Below are 16,456 nucleotides of genomic sequence, written 5' to 3'. Positions count from 1 at the left end.
AGAAAATAAGTGTTAGAAATCCTCTTCTCTCTCACGCATATATATATACATATATGTAGGCTTTTGATGCGATTTCCCATCAGATCCTCATGGAGAAGCTGTTGAAGCCTGGGCAGTCCTGAACAGTAGCTGCAAAATGGTGCCTTGTCTTGCCCTGCAAAACTCTTTCTGCCCTACACAATGCATTGGTGGGCACAGCTTGCTTACCCTGCAGAGATAAAGCCCTCTGTGGTGCTTTATCTGCTCATCATAACATATCTAACTGAGTGCCACCATCCTCCCATCTGGGCTTGCATTTCTGGAAGGCCCCCCTGGGGCAGGACTTCATTAGGTGGGACAGGACCAACGCGACATGCCCTGGGCTTGCACAGAAAGGCTCTGTGATGTGATTTAGATTAAATTAACTCTGAACAGAAGCGGAGCGTTGAAGTCAGTCCCTGGCAGCTGCCTCCTGACAGGCTGGCCATGGACACACTTGGTAACTGGTGTCTGTTCAATCCAAATTGCAGCCTAATTAAAAAATAAAACAAATTCTTGTGGAAGGGGAGGAACTCTGCATAAGACCAAACTGGTGTTTTCTTAATATGGCCGCATAGATGTGGAACAACATTATGCAGTATCCTTCTCATGCTATATGGTTTTATATATAGTAGATATGTATATAAATATAATGAGCTCTATTTTTCCTGATACGGTTCTGTACCTGTCAGCTCTGTGCCACCGTACTCCTGCCTCTCTCTGACCATGCAGGTTCTTGACTCTGCTTTGCTGTTTCCAGGGCTAAAGGCTTCTCTCCAGAGGCTGCAGCTGGAGTACGTGGATGTCGTCTTCGCAAACCGGCCAGACAATAATACCCCCATGGAAGGTTAGTGGAAGCTTGAATTAAAGGTTTTAACGTGACTGATTGTGGCTTACAGGCTTAGACTGATGATGGTAGGAAATGAAAAACATTTTTTTATTAAATATTCAGGTGGGGCAGCTTAAATATGAAATACTTTATTCGTGATATCCTGGAGCCCTATATATTTACGCTTCAATGAAATGAATTTGTATCTCTTGAAAGGAAATTGAAGCTTCCTTTATGTCCCAGTGGTGGCTTTAACGTTGTTTGTTTCTTTATTTCCTTTTTCTGATTCCTTCAGATAAAGTGAATTTGTGTTTGCATTTGAGGCAGGTCTCTGTGTGAAATGAAACCTGTATATCCCTACCCCTGGTGCGGTCAGCTCTGGAGAGGGGAGCGTGCCAGTGCTGCCGTCCCCATCCTTGTCCACATCCCCTGGGCTGCCCAGGTAGCACATGCTTCTCCCAGCGCTAAAACCAGGGATGCGATCCAATACATGGTCAGAAACAAGAAATAATTGGCAAACTTTAGGGTTCATTGTCCCAAGTGCATGAGCGACACAAGCTGAGATGTAGCGTCTCTAGCGGGCTCAGCCTAGGGGCCGTGCGAGGACACGGTCCCCTGGGGCACAGCAGGGTCCCCCGGAGCATGGAGAGCAGCGACGCTCTGCCCATGGCGGAGCTCAGTTTTGGTGCTGCAGCCGCCTGCCCCTTGGTCCTGGTGGGGAATGGTTCTTGTTAAATGCAGTGAGGGGGGAACGAATTTAGGAACTTGCAAGACCTGTGAATATCTGTGTGCTTTAATTATGTTTTAATGCTGATAACTATATGTTCACGTTTGGTACATGGCCATATAGCCCAGTTATCCAGGAACCTTCATCAATATGTTTTGGGGTCAGTGCTCTATTTAACGGGCACCAGTTCCCATTCCTTCTCTTTTCCCATCGGAGTTAACGCAACCATTCACACTGTAGCAGAAGATTAGCTTCACAGCTAAATAAAAAATAGCAAGAAGAAAGACTTGCAGGCTGCAGAAGCTGTCATGGATGAGTACATGGAAATCAAACAAGCCTGGAGCTTGACAGGCCCCTCCGAAGCTCCTGGCTTGACTTTCAGCAGTCGTGATGCCTATTTTCTTAACAAATGCGGGGCTGTGCGACCCGGCACGAACCGCGGGTGGATGGCAGTACTGCTGCCCCTGCTGACCAGTGCCAGCAGCTATGGGTTCAGGGAACCGGCCTGGGATTTTAAGACCAGTGCAGATTTTTGTAGTAGCTGATGAGGTCTAGCAACATGACATGTTGTATCTTGGAGGGAGAAATGACCTCTCTGCTCAGTCAGTTGTCATCTAATGAGGCAGTGCAGAATATATTTCCCATGCCCGTGCAGCACAGATGATTTCAGGCATTTACAGCTTTTAAGATGCTACAGATACTGCTAGCAGCGCTGGAGCTTGGCGATAATATATAAACTGTGGTGCTTGGTGAGATTTTGAGCAGGGTGAAAAAAGGGACATTTTTATTATGAATGGTGTGGTGTTGATTCTTTCTATGTACTTCATGGTTTTTTACGGTTCACCTACTAAGCCACTTCTATCCCAGAGCATCTGTTGAACCATCTGTCAGTTCTGCACTATCTGGCATGTACAAAAAGTGCTGAGCTACCTCCACAAGACGTACAATCCCCGCTCCGTCTCCTTACGTGCCTATGCTTTTCCCACGAGCAAATAGTTGCTTCTGATGGAGAGCAATTTGTAGGTAACCTTAAAACGTTCCCTGCTTGTGCTACTCGTGCCAACATGTGAGGGTCCTGCTCGAGCAGACAGTGTGGTTGTATGCTGTAAGGTACAACCAAATAAATCGAAGGACAAACTTTGAATGTTCATTTTGTTTTCTTCAGTTGCTGCATGCAGGCAGGTGAGGTTTCTCTGTTAGCACTTGGGGTCTTCCGTCCGCTGTGATGTGTGTGTCTGTGGGCATCAGCAGGCAATGGATCAGCAACTTAGAAATACTCATCTGGTCCACCCCAGCCAGAGCAGAATCGCTTCCCGCTCGCTCAGGCTGGTCATGTCCCAGCTCAGGCTGCCTTAGGAGGCATGTGTAAAGGAGATCTAGTAAGAAGAGATGAGAGTTTAATACAGATTTCTTTATTGTAGGTGACTCTGGTCCCCAAAGCGGCAGGCAAAGCTTGCTTAATCTAAAAATCTGGAACGTATTTACCTTTCTGAAAAGTCTCAGAGCAAATTAAAAAAGCTTTTCATTGTAAAAGCAATGCAATATTAGCTTCAAGGAACAACTGGAGATGACTACCCTGTGCAAAGCTCTTTGCATAACAGTGCAGTCAGGTCCGGCAGGTCCCTGGCCAGGACAGCCGTGTCACTCCTCACCCCTGACCTGGTCTCAGCTTTGCTGGGGTAGGCAGGACAAGGGGCCATCCTCACTGGGGTCGGCCATCCATAGGGCAATCCCGGCCCTGGCGCCCGTGCGGCTCTGCCATCGCATGGTCCCCCCAAACGGGGACCTCAGGAGATGGGTGATGGGAAGGATCTGTGCTTCTCTCCTGAATTTCTGCAAGTTTCATGTCTCGTTAGTCAGGCTGGAGATCTGATCCCCCAGCTGTGCTAGCAGATGCTTTTTTTCATCCCGACCGGCTTTTCCAGCAGACGAGCAGGGCAGCTCTGGCTGTGGGGAAGGAGGGTCCCCTGGTGAGACCCCCCGTTGTCACTGTGCTGGGGCATGGGGCGCCCACTGCACAGGCAGCCCCAGCCCTGGCAAGCAGGTGGGGAAGGTGACATGGTTCCTATCAGGGAACTTTAAGCTACTTCAAAAATTATTATTATGCTGCTGGAGGCTGTTTTCCAGGTTTTGAAACATTCATTTACGTTTAAAAAAAATCTCCCCTTCTTAAGTGATGTCATTTCTGCCATCCAGCTGGCAGACTGAGCGATCCAGGCACGTGCTCTTCACAAACCATCCCATCGCCATACCCATGGGAGCAGTCCCTGGTAAACAGGAAGATATATAGATATAGCTATATAGATATCTTTTCTGAGTTGACTTCAGTTTTTCTTGAAAGGAGTAGATGTGGGAGAAATGAAAACAACTATGGACCAAAATGTGTAAGAGGCATATGATGAAATGCTTATCTAAATTCCTAAATGGTAGCATGGCAAAAATAGAAAACTAAACCCAGTGAGAACCTGGCGCTGCTGAGGAGGGAGGGATTGCCGTACAGCTGCCCGTCACACACAGCACGCCTGCGGGTAGCAGGGAAGCTGCTTGATAACAGGGTATTTTGTTGGACTAGTACATGCCAGAGAATAAAATGTTTAGAAATAGAGAAAAGTATGGCTTTGGCCAAAACGAAGAAGAAGGAAAAGAAAAAGAAAACAATATCTGGCATTTGAACTCTACTATTCATCGGGGAAAAAACTCCTCAAGCCAACGTTTCCCTGGAGAGGAAATCTCCTTTTTCAGTGGGAAGGCAGAAGCCCAGCACAAGAGGCATTGTGTCTCTTGTACAGCCCTCCGAGGTTATAAATGGAGACTTCATCATCTTTAGCTGCTTGTCGCTGCCTGCAGAAAAAATCTCACAATAACATCAAGATTGGCAGTGTAATCTCCCCTCTGCCAAGCTCCTTTTTTTTTTTCTTTCTATAAATAGGACGAGAATCCTCATGATATAAAAGGCAGCTCATCTTGATCTTGAGACAGCGATGCCCAGAGTCATTGTCCAAGTAACAGCAGACACGCCAAGGGATGTAATGAACACACAGGGCTTTTCCACGCAGCCCTGCGTCCAACTGGAGTTGTTTCACCATAGTTTAATGGGTCAGAAATTCATGGTGTAGCTGTGGACTATCGGGTCCTTGCTGCTTTCCCAAGGGAAGAGCTCACTGAGATACAGCAGGACCCGCTGACTGTGAGGTCCCTCGTGTGGCACTGAGCGTGGTGACTAAGTACTATTTTCTTTTGCTTCTCAGAGTGAGTTTAGCCCATTTTTGTCCGTTTACATGATGTGCTGTTAGTGGCCAGCATAGTGCCAGTGCCCTGGCAGCCGCTGCTTGGCTCCAAAGGGCAGGGAGTGCTGAAGCTCAATAAGAAATATGAATTTATTACAGCAGCCGGGGCAATTATATATGCTCTTATGGTTGCTTGTGAGGACTGTGTCCCCAGGCCTGCAGACCCCACCAGTCCCCAGACCCTCCCACCCTGGGGACCCCGCTCAATCCTGGGGACTCCTCTCAGTCCCCGGCTCCTCTTGCAGCAGAGTTGCGATGGGCACTGCCTGGGCCTCCTGCAATGCCATGTACCCAGCAGGCTGCTCCCAGGGAGAAATCAAGCTTAAAAATGAGCTGCAAACAGTAAGCAGGGGCTATTTTCCTTACAGCATTAGCAAGGCATCCTACCAGGCTCTGTAACCCCCTGGGAACTGTGAGGGATAGACAATTTTTTTCTCCTTTTCTTGCAAACTAAAGTTTATGATGGGTTTTCTCCCCCTGCCGCAGAAGGCAGGGCTGCTCAGCAAAGGTCTGATGGATGGAAATGAAAGATCCTGACCTTGAGCATGTAGCCTTGCAGGCTTCTATCTTCCCAAAAGAAAATGAGGACCATGGGACTGCTGTGCTAAGGAGCTGCGCTGGGTGTTGCAGAGGTGCCGCCTGCTCCTCCCGCGAGCGGCGGGGCCCTTGGTGGACCAGGGTTCAATTACCCAGTTTTGTAATTTTATCCCCAGCATCCTAATATTCCTAGTAAAAAGAAGCAGGACCTAATATATGCTTTTAGTAAACAAATTTTAAAATAAATTTAATTTTTTAGTGTATTTTTTGACTGTGCTGCCCTCTTGTGTTAAATTTTAAAAGTATTATTATCATAAGGCAGTGGTAGGTAATAGCCAGTTGGAAAAAGCAGTTTTTAAACAACTGCAGGATAAAATTCTTTACATTCGCACTGTCAATGCTTTTTCATCCATGCTCAAGCAAGAGAACACAACAGAAGTAGTGTTTAATGCAAAGCTGCTCAGGCTTGTCGGTGTACTTGGCATTTATATGTGGCTTTGGGAGGATTCGGTGCTGAAAAATTGGCTTCTGTGCAGTTCTCATACTTCTTTTTTCCCTCCTTTAGAAATTGTCCGAGCGATGACACATGTAATAAACCAAGGTATGGCGATGTACTGGGGAACGTCACGCTGGAGCGCTATGGAGATCATGGTAAAGTCGATTTTTGGGAAAGCATTGACACTTGGTAATTCCGCTTCCAGGCTGCAAAGTCTGCTGAAAGCCACACTGGGAGCTGAACCACAAATGTGTCTGGGCTGGGGATGTTTGCGTTTTACTCCATCCAGCATCTTTTCACCTAAACTAATTTTAAAACCTGTTATGGAATGAGCCCAATGTTAATTAGGAGAAGATGGACTGATATAGTTGTTTGGGAGTTTGGGTGTCTTGGCTCATTTAATTGGGGTTTGTTTCACTTTGGTTTTATTTGGCTGACTTCAAGACTTTTGGTAAAGCGCCTGTTTGATGTCCGTGCCCATGGCCACTGATGCCCCGTTGAAGACGTGGCTCCCGGCAGCAGCTCCATGACCCACGGGACTGTCAGAGCTGCTGCTGTGGTGGAAACGGTCCCCGTGCAGGGGAGAAGCCCCCGTGGGTGGCACTGCTCTGCACGTGTCATGTCCAGAGGTGCAGATGGGAAATATCCCTGCTCAGCCGCAGGGACCTTGTAACGGGCTTTACCTGAAAAAACCCAGACTGGGGGAACCAGCATCCTGACAGCTCATCCTTAATGCCTTGTCAGAAGCATTTGTTGTTGCCTGGAGAGGTGGTAGAAGCCCCATCCCTGGAAACATTCAAGGTCAGGCTGGACAGGGCTCTGAGCAACCTGATCTAGTTGAAGATGTCCCTGCTTAGTGCAGGGGGGTGGACTAGATGACCTTGAAAGGTCCCTTCCAACCCAAACCATTCTGTGATTCTAAGAGATGCCAGGCGCATCCTGCCGGTCCCTGCTTTTTGCAGTGGGGTCAAAACACGATAAACAAGCTCGGCACCAACCATCCCAGCTGGGAAGTTGTTTGGCTTGTCGCTGCGCTGGCACTGAAGGCAGCTTTCGGCTGGAGGAGGCAGAAGGCAGGTACGTGCCCTGCTGTGGCGGGTGCAGGGGCAGTGGGGAAGCAGCACAGGCAGGGATGGGGCTGTGTTTCTGCCTCTGCACAGCGGCCTTCACGGGGATGTGCGTGGCCTTGCTAAGGAATAGCAAAACTTGAGTTCGTTGGCACCTGCACACTCAAGGAGTGTTGGCTGGTAGGTTATGTCCCGCAAGATGCTTTTACTTAATGAAGTATTTTATCTACTGATTTCTTTTCTCCAGGAAGCCTACTCTGTAGCCAGGCAGTTTAACATGATACCACCCGTGTGTGAACAAGCTGAATACCACCTTTTCCAAAGAGAGAAAGTGGAGGTTCAGCTGCCGGAATTATATCATAAAATAGGTAAGACTGAGACTGCTGGGCCTTTCAGCTATTTCATTTGCAGAAGGAAATACAGAGCATGCTGACCTGGGGCTTTAGATGGGAACAGTGCTCTCCTCCCCTGGATCTGAAGGAGGCAGACAAGTATCTATCTAATGACCTAAAAGAAAAACTGGTTTACCGTGCCTCTGATAGAAATAGGTGCTAATTGCCATGGCTGCTTCTTACTCTTTGAGACTCAAGGCAGCATGGGTGTGGGAGATGCCTGGGCTGAGAAGCAGGAGTTCAGGTACTTTGCTGCAGCAGGAGCCAGGATGGGGCTGGAGGCTCTCACAATAAGGTTTTGGATGAATAAGCTAGTCAGTGTCTTCCTTAAGGGCATCAGCAGCATCTTCCCAGAAGACACTGACTGAACATCGCTGACAGCGGCAATAGGAACAAGCAGCAATTGTTTTGCTTTTCTGGTTTTTTTTTTAACTAAAAGTCTTATTTTTTGATACAACTCTGATTTCTCCAGTACCCTAAAAATCTTTCTCTGCAGGGGTCGGAGCAATGACGTGGTCTCCACTAGCCTGTGGGATCATCTCAGGGAAATACGGCAATGGGGTCCCTGAAAGCTCAAGGGCTGCACTAAAGGTATTTTGTTGTTGCATGTTTGAGAAAAGTAGATGTGCTGTTTCTGTGAGTGCAGGAAAAAAAGGGAAAACACATCCCTCATGAGAAGGCTGGCCTGTGTGCTGCTGTGTTGATAGATCAGCTCGGTTTCTCTGGCAACCACACTCCAAAGTGCAAGAGAATCTGGGTTATAAAGATGCTTCAGGTTCCCCACCGCAGTGAGCTGATGGCTGTGAGCTGGTTGTGGGGCAGCATGCGACTGGAGCCAGGCTCTGCGGGCGCTCTGCAGAAGGATGCATGGCCACCCTTACATTGCCCGGACATCATCAACGAGAACGCACAAGCCCAGGGTTTCTGTTGTGCTTGATGCTCCCAGCTAATGTTAATCGATATAGCCGCTGTGACTTCAAAACCCCTTAACCACACACAGTGGGTAAAACAAACTTGGACGTTATTTTTCTGCCCACCCTTCCCTGGGCACCAGCCTACCAGGCAGCAAGTGCATGGCGGGGGAGCTCAGCCCCGCAGCATCCCTCCAGGGAGCCCCGCAGGCAGGGCAGACCCCCAGCACACTGTGAAACCTGTGGGTGCTCGGTGGTTCTGCCCTTTGCCGGGCAGGGCAGCAGCCCTCTCTGACAGGTTTAGTGTTGCAGTGTCACCACAGCACTTGGTTTCTCCCACAATTATCCTGATTTTACTTTTGTGGGGTGTTATGGGGTCTCCTTCCATCTCATGCCTGTGGCAGGCATATTATTTAATGGTTTGAAAAACAGCAGAGCATTAAAATGTCACGGATTTGGGAAAAAAAACCCAACCAAAACGGTATTTGAGGCTCTGTGTCAGCTGATGGGCAAAAGCCAATGCCAGCAGTGACAAGTGCCAGCAGACTGATGTACGTCCCTGTGCTGGTTTTTGCTCAGCTTGGTGCTTTTTAAAGGAAAGACACAGTCTACACTGACTTGCTTACAAAGGGCAGCATTTTCAAACGTGGTATTTCATTGCATTTGTGATTTTTTTTCCAAAATAAAATATATTATTAATATTTGGTAAAAGCTAGCTAAGAAGGTAGCATTGCAGAGAGGGATCCAAATTAAATTGATGAGAGTGAAGCAGAATCAAGTTTCAAGTCTGGAGTTGGGAGAACTGAAATCTCAGCTTTGTTTAATTAATTTTCTAATCCTAACCAGTAATAGTAAAGCTTGAACAAGATCAGATGTTCTCAATTTTTTTTTGGGGGGGTGGGGTGTCAAAATCTTCTCAAGTTGACTAATATTTCACTTTTTTCCACTCTGTGATGGGATCCAGTTGTCCAAAAATAAAACTGAGGAGGTTCCAGGTTCCAGACCGAGCCCATCAGTTGCATAAAGCCAGAGAGATACAGACATAGGCTCTCACAGGAGACATCCTGGTCCTGTCGTAATTGCTTCGGGTAGCAAAGCATTGTGTTATTCAGCCTCAATTACCTCCTGGGTTGGATGTGACTTTTTAAGAGCTGTTTATAATTGCCTTAAGCTTTCCATTTTGGAAGATTAAAGCTAACAGTCGATTGCAATGTAATTCACCTCCAGTGCTACCAGTGGCTGAAAGAGAAAATCATAAGCGAGGAAGGCAGAAAGCAGCAGGTGAAGCTGAAAGACCTGTCGCCCATCGCCGAGCGCCTCGGGTGCACGCTGCCTCAGCTGGCCGTCGGTAGGTGATGGGATGGGAGAGGAGGGTCCCTGTGCCTTCGTCCTTTGCTGCTGTCACAAGTGCATCACCTAGCTCGCATCCTCGTAGTGCGAAGGGCAAGACTCTCAGGTGCAGACAGAATGTTTGTGCCTTATGGGTTGTTGAGACGAGTGCAGGTGAAATCTTGCACCAGCCCCTAAAGCGACAGGTACTGTTAGTGCTGCCATCATTTGTTGAAGTATCAGTGATGGTTAGGTAAACGGTTACACAGGAAAAGACGTGTTGCCTTTCAAATAGGACAAAGGATGGCTTTGTCTTTGCCTCTATCTGTAGATCTATTTTTTTATTTAAAACTTTTAAATGATTGTTTACTATCAGGAGTTATGGAACAAAATGCTAGAAACACTGAAGATGGGCAATGCAACACCTCACTAGGAGAAGGCTAATGCATTTCAAGGAACACAGTAAAAGAACAAAATAAAATATGCTTTAACTTTTGGTCAGCCCTGAAGTGGTCAGGCAGTTGGACTAGTTGATTGTTGTAGGTCCTTTACAACTGAAATATTCTATTCTACTCTATTCTAAAACCCACTGTAGGACATTAAAATGCCATGTATTGCTTTTGATGTAACCCCTGCTCCGTTATCCTCACACAAAAATAACGTGGGTTGGGGTTTTTTTTGAGCAGTAAAGTTAAAAATTACTTAAAATAAGATTGTTTCCAGCATCATCATCAGGCTTTGATTGACAGGAGGGCTAGCGTATCTTGGGCCATCATCAGGGGTCCAACCCCAACCTGCCTGGTTCTCTGAGCAGTCCGTCCCCAGGTGGAAGCCATCAATTGTTCGGTGCACTGGGCTGACAGACACAAGAGAGTGCTACTTTTTAAAAAGGTTGGGTTTTTTTTTTTTTAGTCATTATCTTTGTGCTGCTGAGAGCCAAGGCTGAAAAATACCACACATGCCTGTTAGAAAAATGATCGCTGGTTCAAATAGCCAAGAGGTGAATCCCTGTGATTTGTGATAGGGAAAAACCAAACCCCACAATTATGGCCACTGCTGGCCCAGGGACCAGGGTCAGATGGGATGCTGGAAGATCTGCTATGTGGTTTGTTATCTGATCTGTGCATCTTCCTCCTGGTAGTACCGGTTGAGGAGTGAAGGTTGAGACAAATAATGTTGTCATTATTTTTCAAATAGAGATAGAAGCTCTGACAAACATTAGGATCTGGAGTAATGCCGTGTTGTGAAGCCCATGTTCCTGACCATCTTGTGACTTTATTCCCAGCATGGTGCCTGAGAAACGAGGGGGTGAGCTCTGTTCTTCTAGGATCTTCCAACCCAGAGCAGCTGATAGAGAATCTCGGAGCCATACAGGCAAGTGCAGGTGGTGGTGGCACCTCAACAGAGGTGGGGGGTTAGCTACTGCCCAGCTCCCTTTGGGAGTAACACCAGCATACCTTGAGACTAGTGCCCTTGTTCTCTTAATAGAGTTTTAATACTTCGTATTTTGTTTCAGGCATCTTCCCGTTCTAGTTACACACATTAATTAGGCAAACCTATGGTGCGTCACCATGACTTACCACCATTTGTGGTAGTTATAGCTGTATCCAGCAACAAGAGGGTGGCATCAGCAGGTTTAATGTATCTGAAAAAGCGAGCGACCTGACTCCAGGACATGTTGTGATATATTCTGCACCAAGTCTTCCACAGGGCACGTGTCACTTGCACCCACCTTAATTATTCTCTGTTGCTTCTCACAATAAAATCTTCCGCTGATGTTCTTGCTACCAGCTCGCTTTCCGCTGCAGCCGAGTAATATTGTGCACATAAAATTTAGGAGCACTTCTGTGATTCTCTCACAAGGTAAAGATACTACAGTAGTTTTTTCTTTAAGGGAGAAAGGTATCAGATGAATGTTTGAGTATCTGTCACACAGAAAAAACAGAGGAAACATTATTTGATAAAATCTAGATTTAAATTTGGAAAAACCTTTAATGGAAGCTTGATTAAACATCAGTTTTCTTCTACCCCTAGGTCCTTCCAAAGATGACATCCCATATTGTAAACGAAATAGATAATATTCTGGGAAATAAGCCCTACACCAAGAAGGACTACCGATCATAATGCAATGCATGAATTACCTGGACTGCATGGTTTAAAAAGTGCTGTGTACAGAAGTACAGCCCCGAGTTAATATCCGGTCATGAGAATCATTCAGCAGCTTGCTGCTCGGTGTCTACTGTCACTGGATCCTTCGAGATGTGTGCTATTCCTACTAATCTGCAGTGAAATTTAAAAGCACAGTTGATCTCTCTTCTAACCAAGAATAATCTTGTATTTTCTTACCTTTGACTGAATTCATTAATTTTTACTTTACTCTTAGCACCTCATGCTTGTGCTGTGAAAAACACTTGTAAAGCAAAAAATAATTTATAACCTTCAGGTACTTGGTAATTAAAGGAGGATGTACAGATCTATTTTTTCAATGAAGAAAAGCCAGATACAACTTAAGGTTTTAATAAATCCACATTTGGGAAATCTCAACTATAAAGTTTCTTCAGGTTAACAGATAGAAGGGGCAAGCTCAAATTTTCCGTTTTCTTTTTTATGCTGAATATACGCTTTAGATTTCGTTTGTAGTTGAATAAAGGATGTAAGACAGAGAATTAGTTAGAAATTAGATAGCTCAACTCCTAAGTATACAATTATTTCAGCTGTGGAGCACTCCTGGGAAGTATTTCTGAGTACAAGCCAGAAGAGCACAGTTAGAAAATCCAAACACGCACGTCAGGTTAATAAAAACAATGGCTGTTTGCAAAATTCTAATTCTACGTAAACCTTAAACCAAGAAATCCAAGACAGAGAATTAGTTAGAAATTAGATAGCTCAACTCCTAAGTATACAATTATTTCAGCTGTGGAGCACTCCTGGGAAGTATTTCTGAGTACAAGCCAGAAGAGCACAGTTAGAAAATCCAAACACGCACGTCAGGTTAATAAAAACAATGGCTGTTTGCAAAATTCTAATTCTACGTAAACCTTAAACCAAGAAATCCATGATAAAATATTGGGGTTTGCATCTGTAGAAACCTGCCTCTACTTCTGCCTGCTTGTAGACATAGGTATTGCAAATTTCAATATTAATGAGCTTTTAAGGATATAGATAATTATATATAATACATAGCTGCTGAAAAATACCAGAAAAAATCAGGTGCGTACTTTGGTGGAAGGTCATATTGCTGTAACTTGTTCTGGAATCGGGCATAAGTAAATGCATAGTATTTTTAAGACACATTTTAAACAGGTAGGGTTTTTTGTGAGCATTTCATCCCTCTACAGGAGTTGATAGTAAGCACTTACATATTAATTTGCCCATCTCAAGACCCACGTCGTATTTTACCATGAGTTTGCTTTGTAAAACGCACCTATGATTTCAGTAAGTATTTCTCACCCGTATTGAATCACGTACTTTGGGCACATACTTCCTAGGGGGTACAGCTATATACAGTATTTGTAGGACCCTTGTATTCTAGTCCCCTTAACTCCAGGATATCTGCAGAGCGTGCAGCATTCAGGGGGCCACGTGAACAGATACCAATACTTGAGTTGTCTTCTCCTGTATTTAATCCAATGAGCTATGGTATGTGTAAATGAACTTAGCTGCTGTATATCCAGAAATGCAGTCTGACTTTGACTTCTGCTTGGACACAATAAAAGCATTTTGTGCATCTAATTTTATACTTAGAGACCTGTTACTAATAGTGAGACTGATTTTGAAACAGCAATGGTTTATGCTGAAAATGGATATGTGTCGTTCCACAGGGAAACACTGATCTTCAGCTGTAGCCAGGTTGGGCAAGGGACAATGACCTTGGGCCAGAGGAGTGGGTAGTGGCCAGCTGGGGAGCCAAGGTCTGGTCTGGTCTGGCTGCGCATCTCGGAGAAGGTACTTCTAGAAGTTAGTCTCCTAAGGCAGACATCAGTCCTATATAACATTTTGGCCTGAAATAAGCACAACATCAATGTCCCCCTGACAGTTCACTGAAATCCCACGGCACCTCAGTCACCAGCCTCTCCAAAATGACACTGGGCTGGTCAGGCACAGCTAGCTGAGGTGGAGACCGCCACCAAAGCACTTCTCACCTCCCCAGTATTACTTTCACTGCTCTGGGCCATGTCCCCTAACTTTGCAGTATAAGCTGTGAAAATTAGCTATTTAAGTATTTCAAAATCTGCTTCACAGGCAGCACAAAGGCTTTGACCATTATACAGTTAATACCTTTATTATTTTAACAGTGTAATTATTTTCCCAGTAGCAGACTAGTTCCTTTTCTTACCTCTGGAGGTACAATTTAATGTTCTTTCTTCACCTTCTCAGATACATGGAATCCAACAACGTATTAAAAATGTTAATTCCCAACCTTTTTTTTTTAATTGACAATGAGATGGCATTGTCCCTTACTTAGAGCAAAAGCTTAAAAGTCAGCTTGCCTAATGCTCTGAGGGCAATGGGGCGCCAAGCGGTAGCCTAGCTTTAGGCTAACCTTCAGCATTATACTGAAGAAACTGCATGCAACTTGTAGTGGGGATTGCAAGGGAAAAAACAACCAACCAACCTCAAAAGCAAACAAAAATCCAAAACAACGACAAACACCCCCCAGTGCTTTTCTGTGAAGAAGTCCACTGAAAAGACTAGGGTTTCGTAGGAAACAACCCAACCCACCCACTTTTGTTTCAGGCTGTCAAAGTTCTCCCTCCAGAAAAATGCTGACACACACACTATGCTCCAGGCTTCAGCAACTGTCAATACCAAAGAACTAAGGTAGGATGAAAAGCTGTTAATAAAAGACTCGGCGAACTGATAGTAATTAATAGCAGAAGAAAGTGCTGCTTCAAATGACTTTTCACTAGACGGCAGACTTCCTGGAAAATATGCCTGCCACTTTCTAAAACGTCCGATAGGTCAGTCTTATCCCTACCAACGCTGACAAGTAAAATGAATATATTAGCATTGTCTGTTCACCTGTCTGAATTTAAGTACTGTGTACTTTTGGTAGGAGCTGAGCAAATCACTACTGACCAGCAAAACAGCAACATTCAAGTCCTGTTGCTTACAGAGCGGTCAGCTTGGCCTTATGTTTGATTCTGACCATTTATATAAGTTTGTTAGAAATTTGTTTTACATGTGCTAAATACTTAGACTAAAATACACACAAATTATATCCTTTATAATAAGTGATAGGCCAAGGAAAGTAAAATTATGCAAGCAATATGGAAAGGCTCCTTTCAGTAGCAAATAAGCAGGCGGAAGCAATAAAGAAAAACCCACATATTTTGAGGGAAAACAATCAAGTTAATTTGAAGAGTGTTAAATGACTGATCAGAAAAGTAATTTCAGTGACAGCTCTAAAGTGCACCAAAACCACTGGAATTTTCATGATGTAAGCACATGCATAGTATTACCTTTACTGGGAAGCAAAGTAAAAGTAAATTATGCAGTGGAGAGTTGAGATTGAAGACCCTCATCTAACCCCAATCCCAAAGGATGCCGAAGAGAGAAGTATTGTAATAGTCAGCAGGCACTGGGTAACTAGGTAACGGTTTTGTGAGACTGTCCTGGTTGCATTTGTCAGAAATAGAGACATTACAAACTCAGCATGCTCTAAGGGAAGCCAGATGATACACTGTCTCCTGCATTTCAGAATCTTCATTTTACCATATTTTACTTCATTAAGATTTGTATTTATGTAAAGATTAGCAAAGTAATTGTTATATTAAATCTGATTAAGCTTTCTCTTTCTTCCCTGTTTAGGATTTCAAGTCTGCAATGGCAAAATCTGTAACTTCTACAATATGATTCCATTAATAGTAGTAGAGTTTAGCATTTAACGTAACAGCTGCTTCACTGATGATAGCATGGAAAAAAGCAAAAGGATTGTCTGATAAACCCATTATACAAAGCCAGCTAAAGCATTTTTGTTAAGCTGTGCCAGGAAAACTGGCAGGTTGGTGTTTGGTTTTTTTTTTTTATTTACAACTTTATAGATGAATGAAAAAAAAAAGTACATTGAAACCACTTCAGAAGTATTTTTCTAGGAGACACTAGGTTTTGTCCTGACTCCAAGTTACTTAAAAATGAGGAGTACTTCCAATGAAAACAATACATATGCTGACTTGTAGAAGACTCCTCTCCTCTGGAAGCAGAAAGAGTTGACAAACCTACACACACTGCTTGCCCATGAAAATACCCATTTTTTAAAAATTAAGAATGGAAATACAAGGAATTAAATGACAAAAAAGCCTCCTTTTTATTAAAACTTTTCAAGTTACAATGATAAATGGTAGATTGTCACTTTTTATGATCAGTGAGTTTGGCTCTTACACCAGTCACCAAACTTACAGGGGAATTCTGTTACAGGTTTTAAGTACAACCGTTTGTGCTGCTGTGTAGCAGTCCCTTACGGTGTACTTGTCTAATAGTCTGTAGTACCATCACACCTATGCAGTGCTTCAGAAAGGTTATGTTTGGTAACTGCTCACACACCATTTCCTTTTGTTAATAAGTAAAAAAATTAATTAATTCAATTATTGAATAATACCATGTAAAGATACCAAAGTAAATATAATTCAATCATTTTGGATTCAAACCCTCCCCCCCATACCCTCAAGCAGTCACACTATAAAAAAAAAAAAAATGTATTTATATTCCACCCTTAAACTTTTGTATGGCAGGTGAAACCCCTCACAGAAATAAATTTCTGTGTTTTTTTTTTGTTAATAAGTAAAAAAATTAATTAATATTATTGAATAATAATACCATGTAAAGATACCAAAGTAAATATAATTCAATCATTTTGGATTCAA

General features: G+C 44.1%; 1 protein-coding gene across 5 annotated transcripts in view; it reads left to right on the top strand.

Annotated features, from left to right (window-relative positions):
- KCNAB1 (potassium voltage-gated channel subfamily A member regulatory beta subunit 1) overlaps positions 1-12,419 on the top strand; it is a 78,950-nt gene extending 66,531 nt beyond the window's left edge. For 3 of the 5 annotated variants that reach the window (XM_009279177.1, XM_009279185.1, XM_009279193.1), the window contains exons 8-14: positions 779-865; positions 5,964-6,049; positions 7,209-7,329; positions 7,850-7,944; positions 9,492-9,612; positions 10,879-10,967; positions 11,628-12,419. In XM_009279177.1, coding sequence (XP_009277452.1) covers positions 779-865; positions 5,964-6,049; positions 7,209-7,329; positions 7,850-7,944; positions 9,492-9,612; positions 10,879-10,967; positions 11,628-11,717 — 689 coding nt within the window. In that variant the 3' untranslated portion in view covers positions 11,718-12,419. The remainder of the gene's footprint in view (positions 1-778; positions 866-5,963; positions 6,050-7,208; positions 7,330-7,849; positions 7,945-9,491; positions 9,613-10,878; positions 10,968-11,627) is intronic. The other 2 variants (XM_019472022.1, XM_019472027.1) reach the window with 1 other exon arrangement.
- Positions 12,420-16,456: the final 4,037 nt, after the last annotated feature.

This window comes from Aptenodytes forsteri, unplaced genomic scaffold (assembly GCF_000699145.1).
Source record: "Aptenodytes forsteri isolate BGI_AS27 unplaced genomic scaffold, ASM69914v1 Scaffold299, whole genome shotgun sequence".
Classification (NCBI taxonomy): Eukaryota; Metazoa; Chordata; class Aves; order Sphenisciformes; family Spheniscidae; genus Aptenodytes; species Aptenodytes forsteri.
Note: the sequence above shows the minus strand (reverse complement) of the source record. Positions and strands in the feature narration are given on the sequence as shown.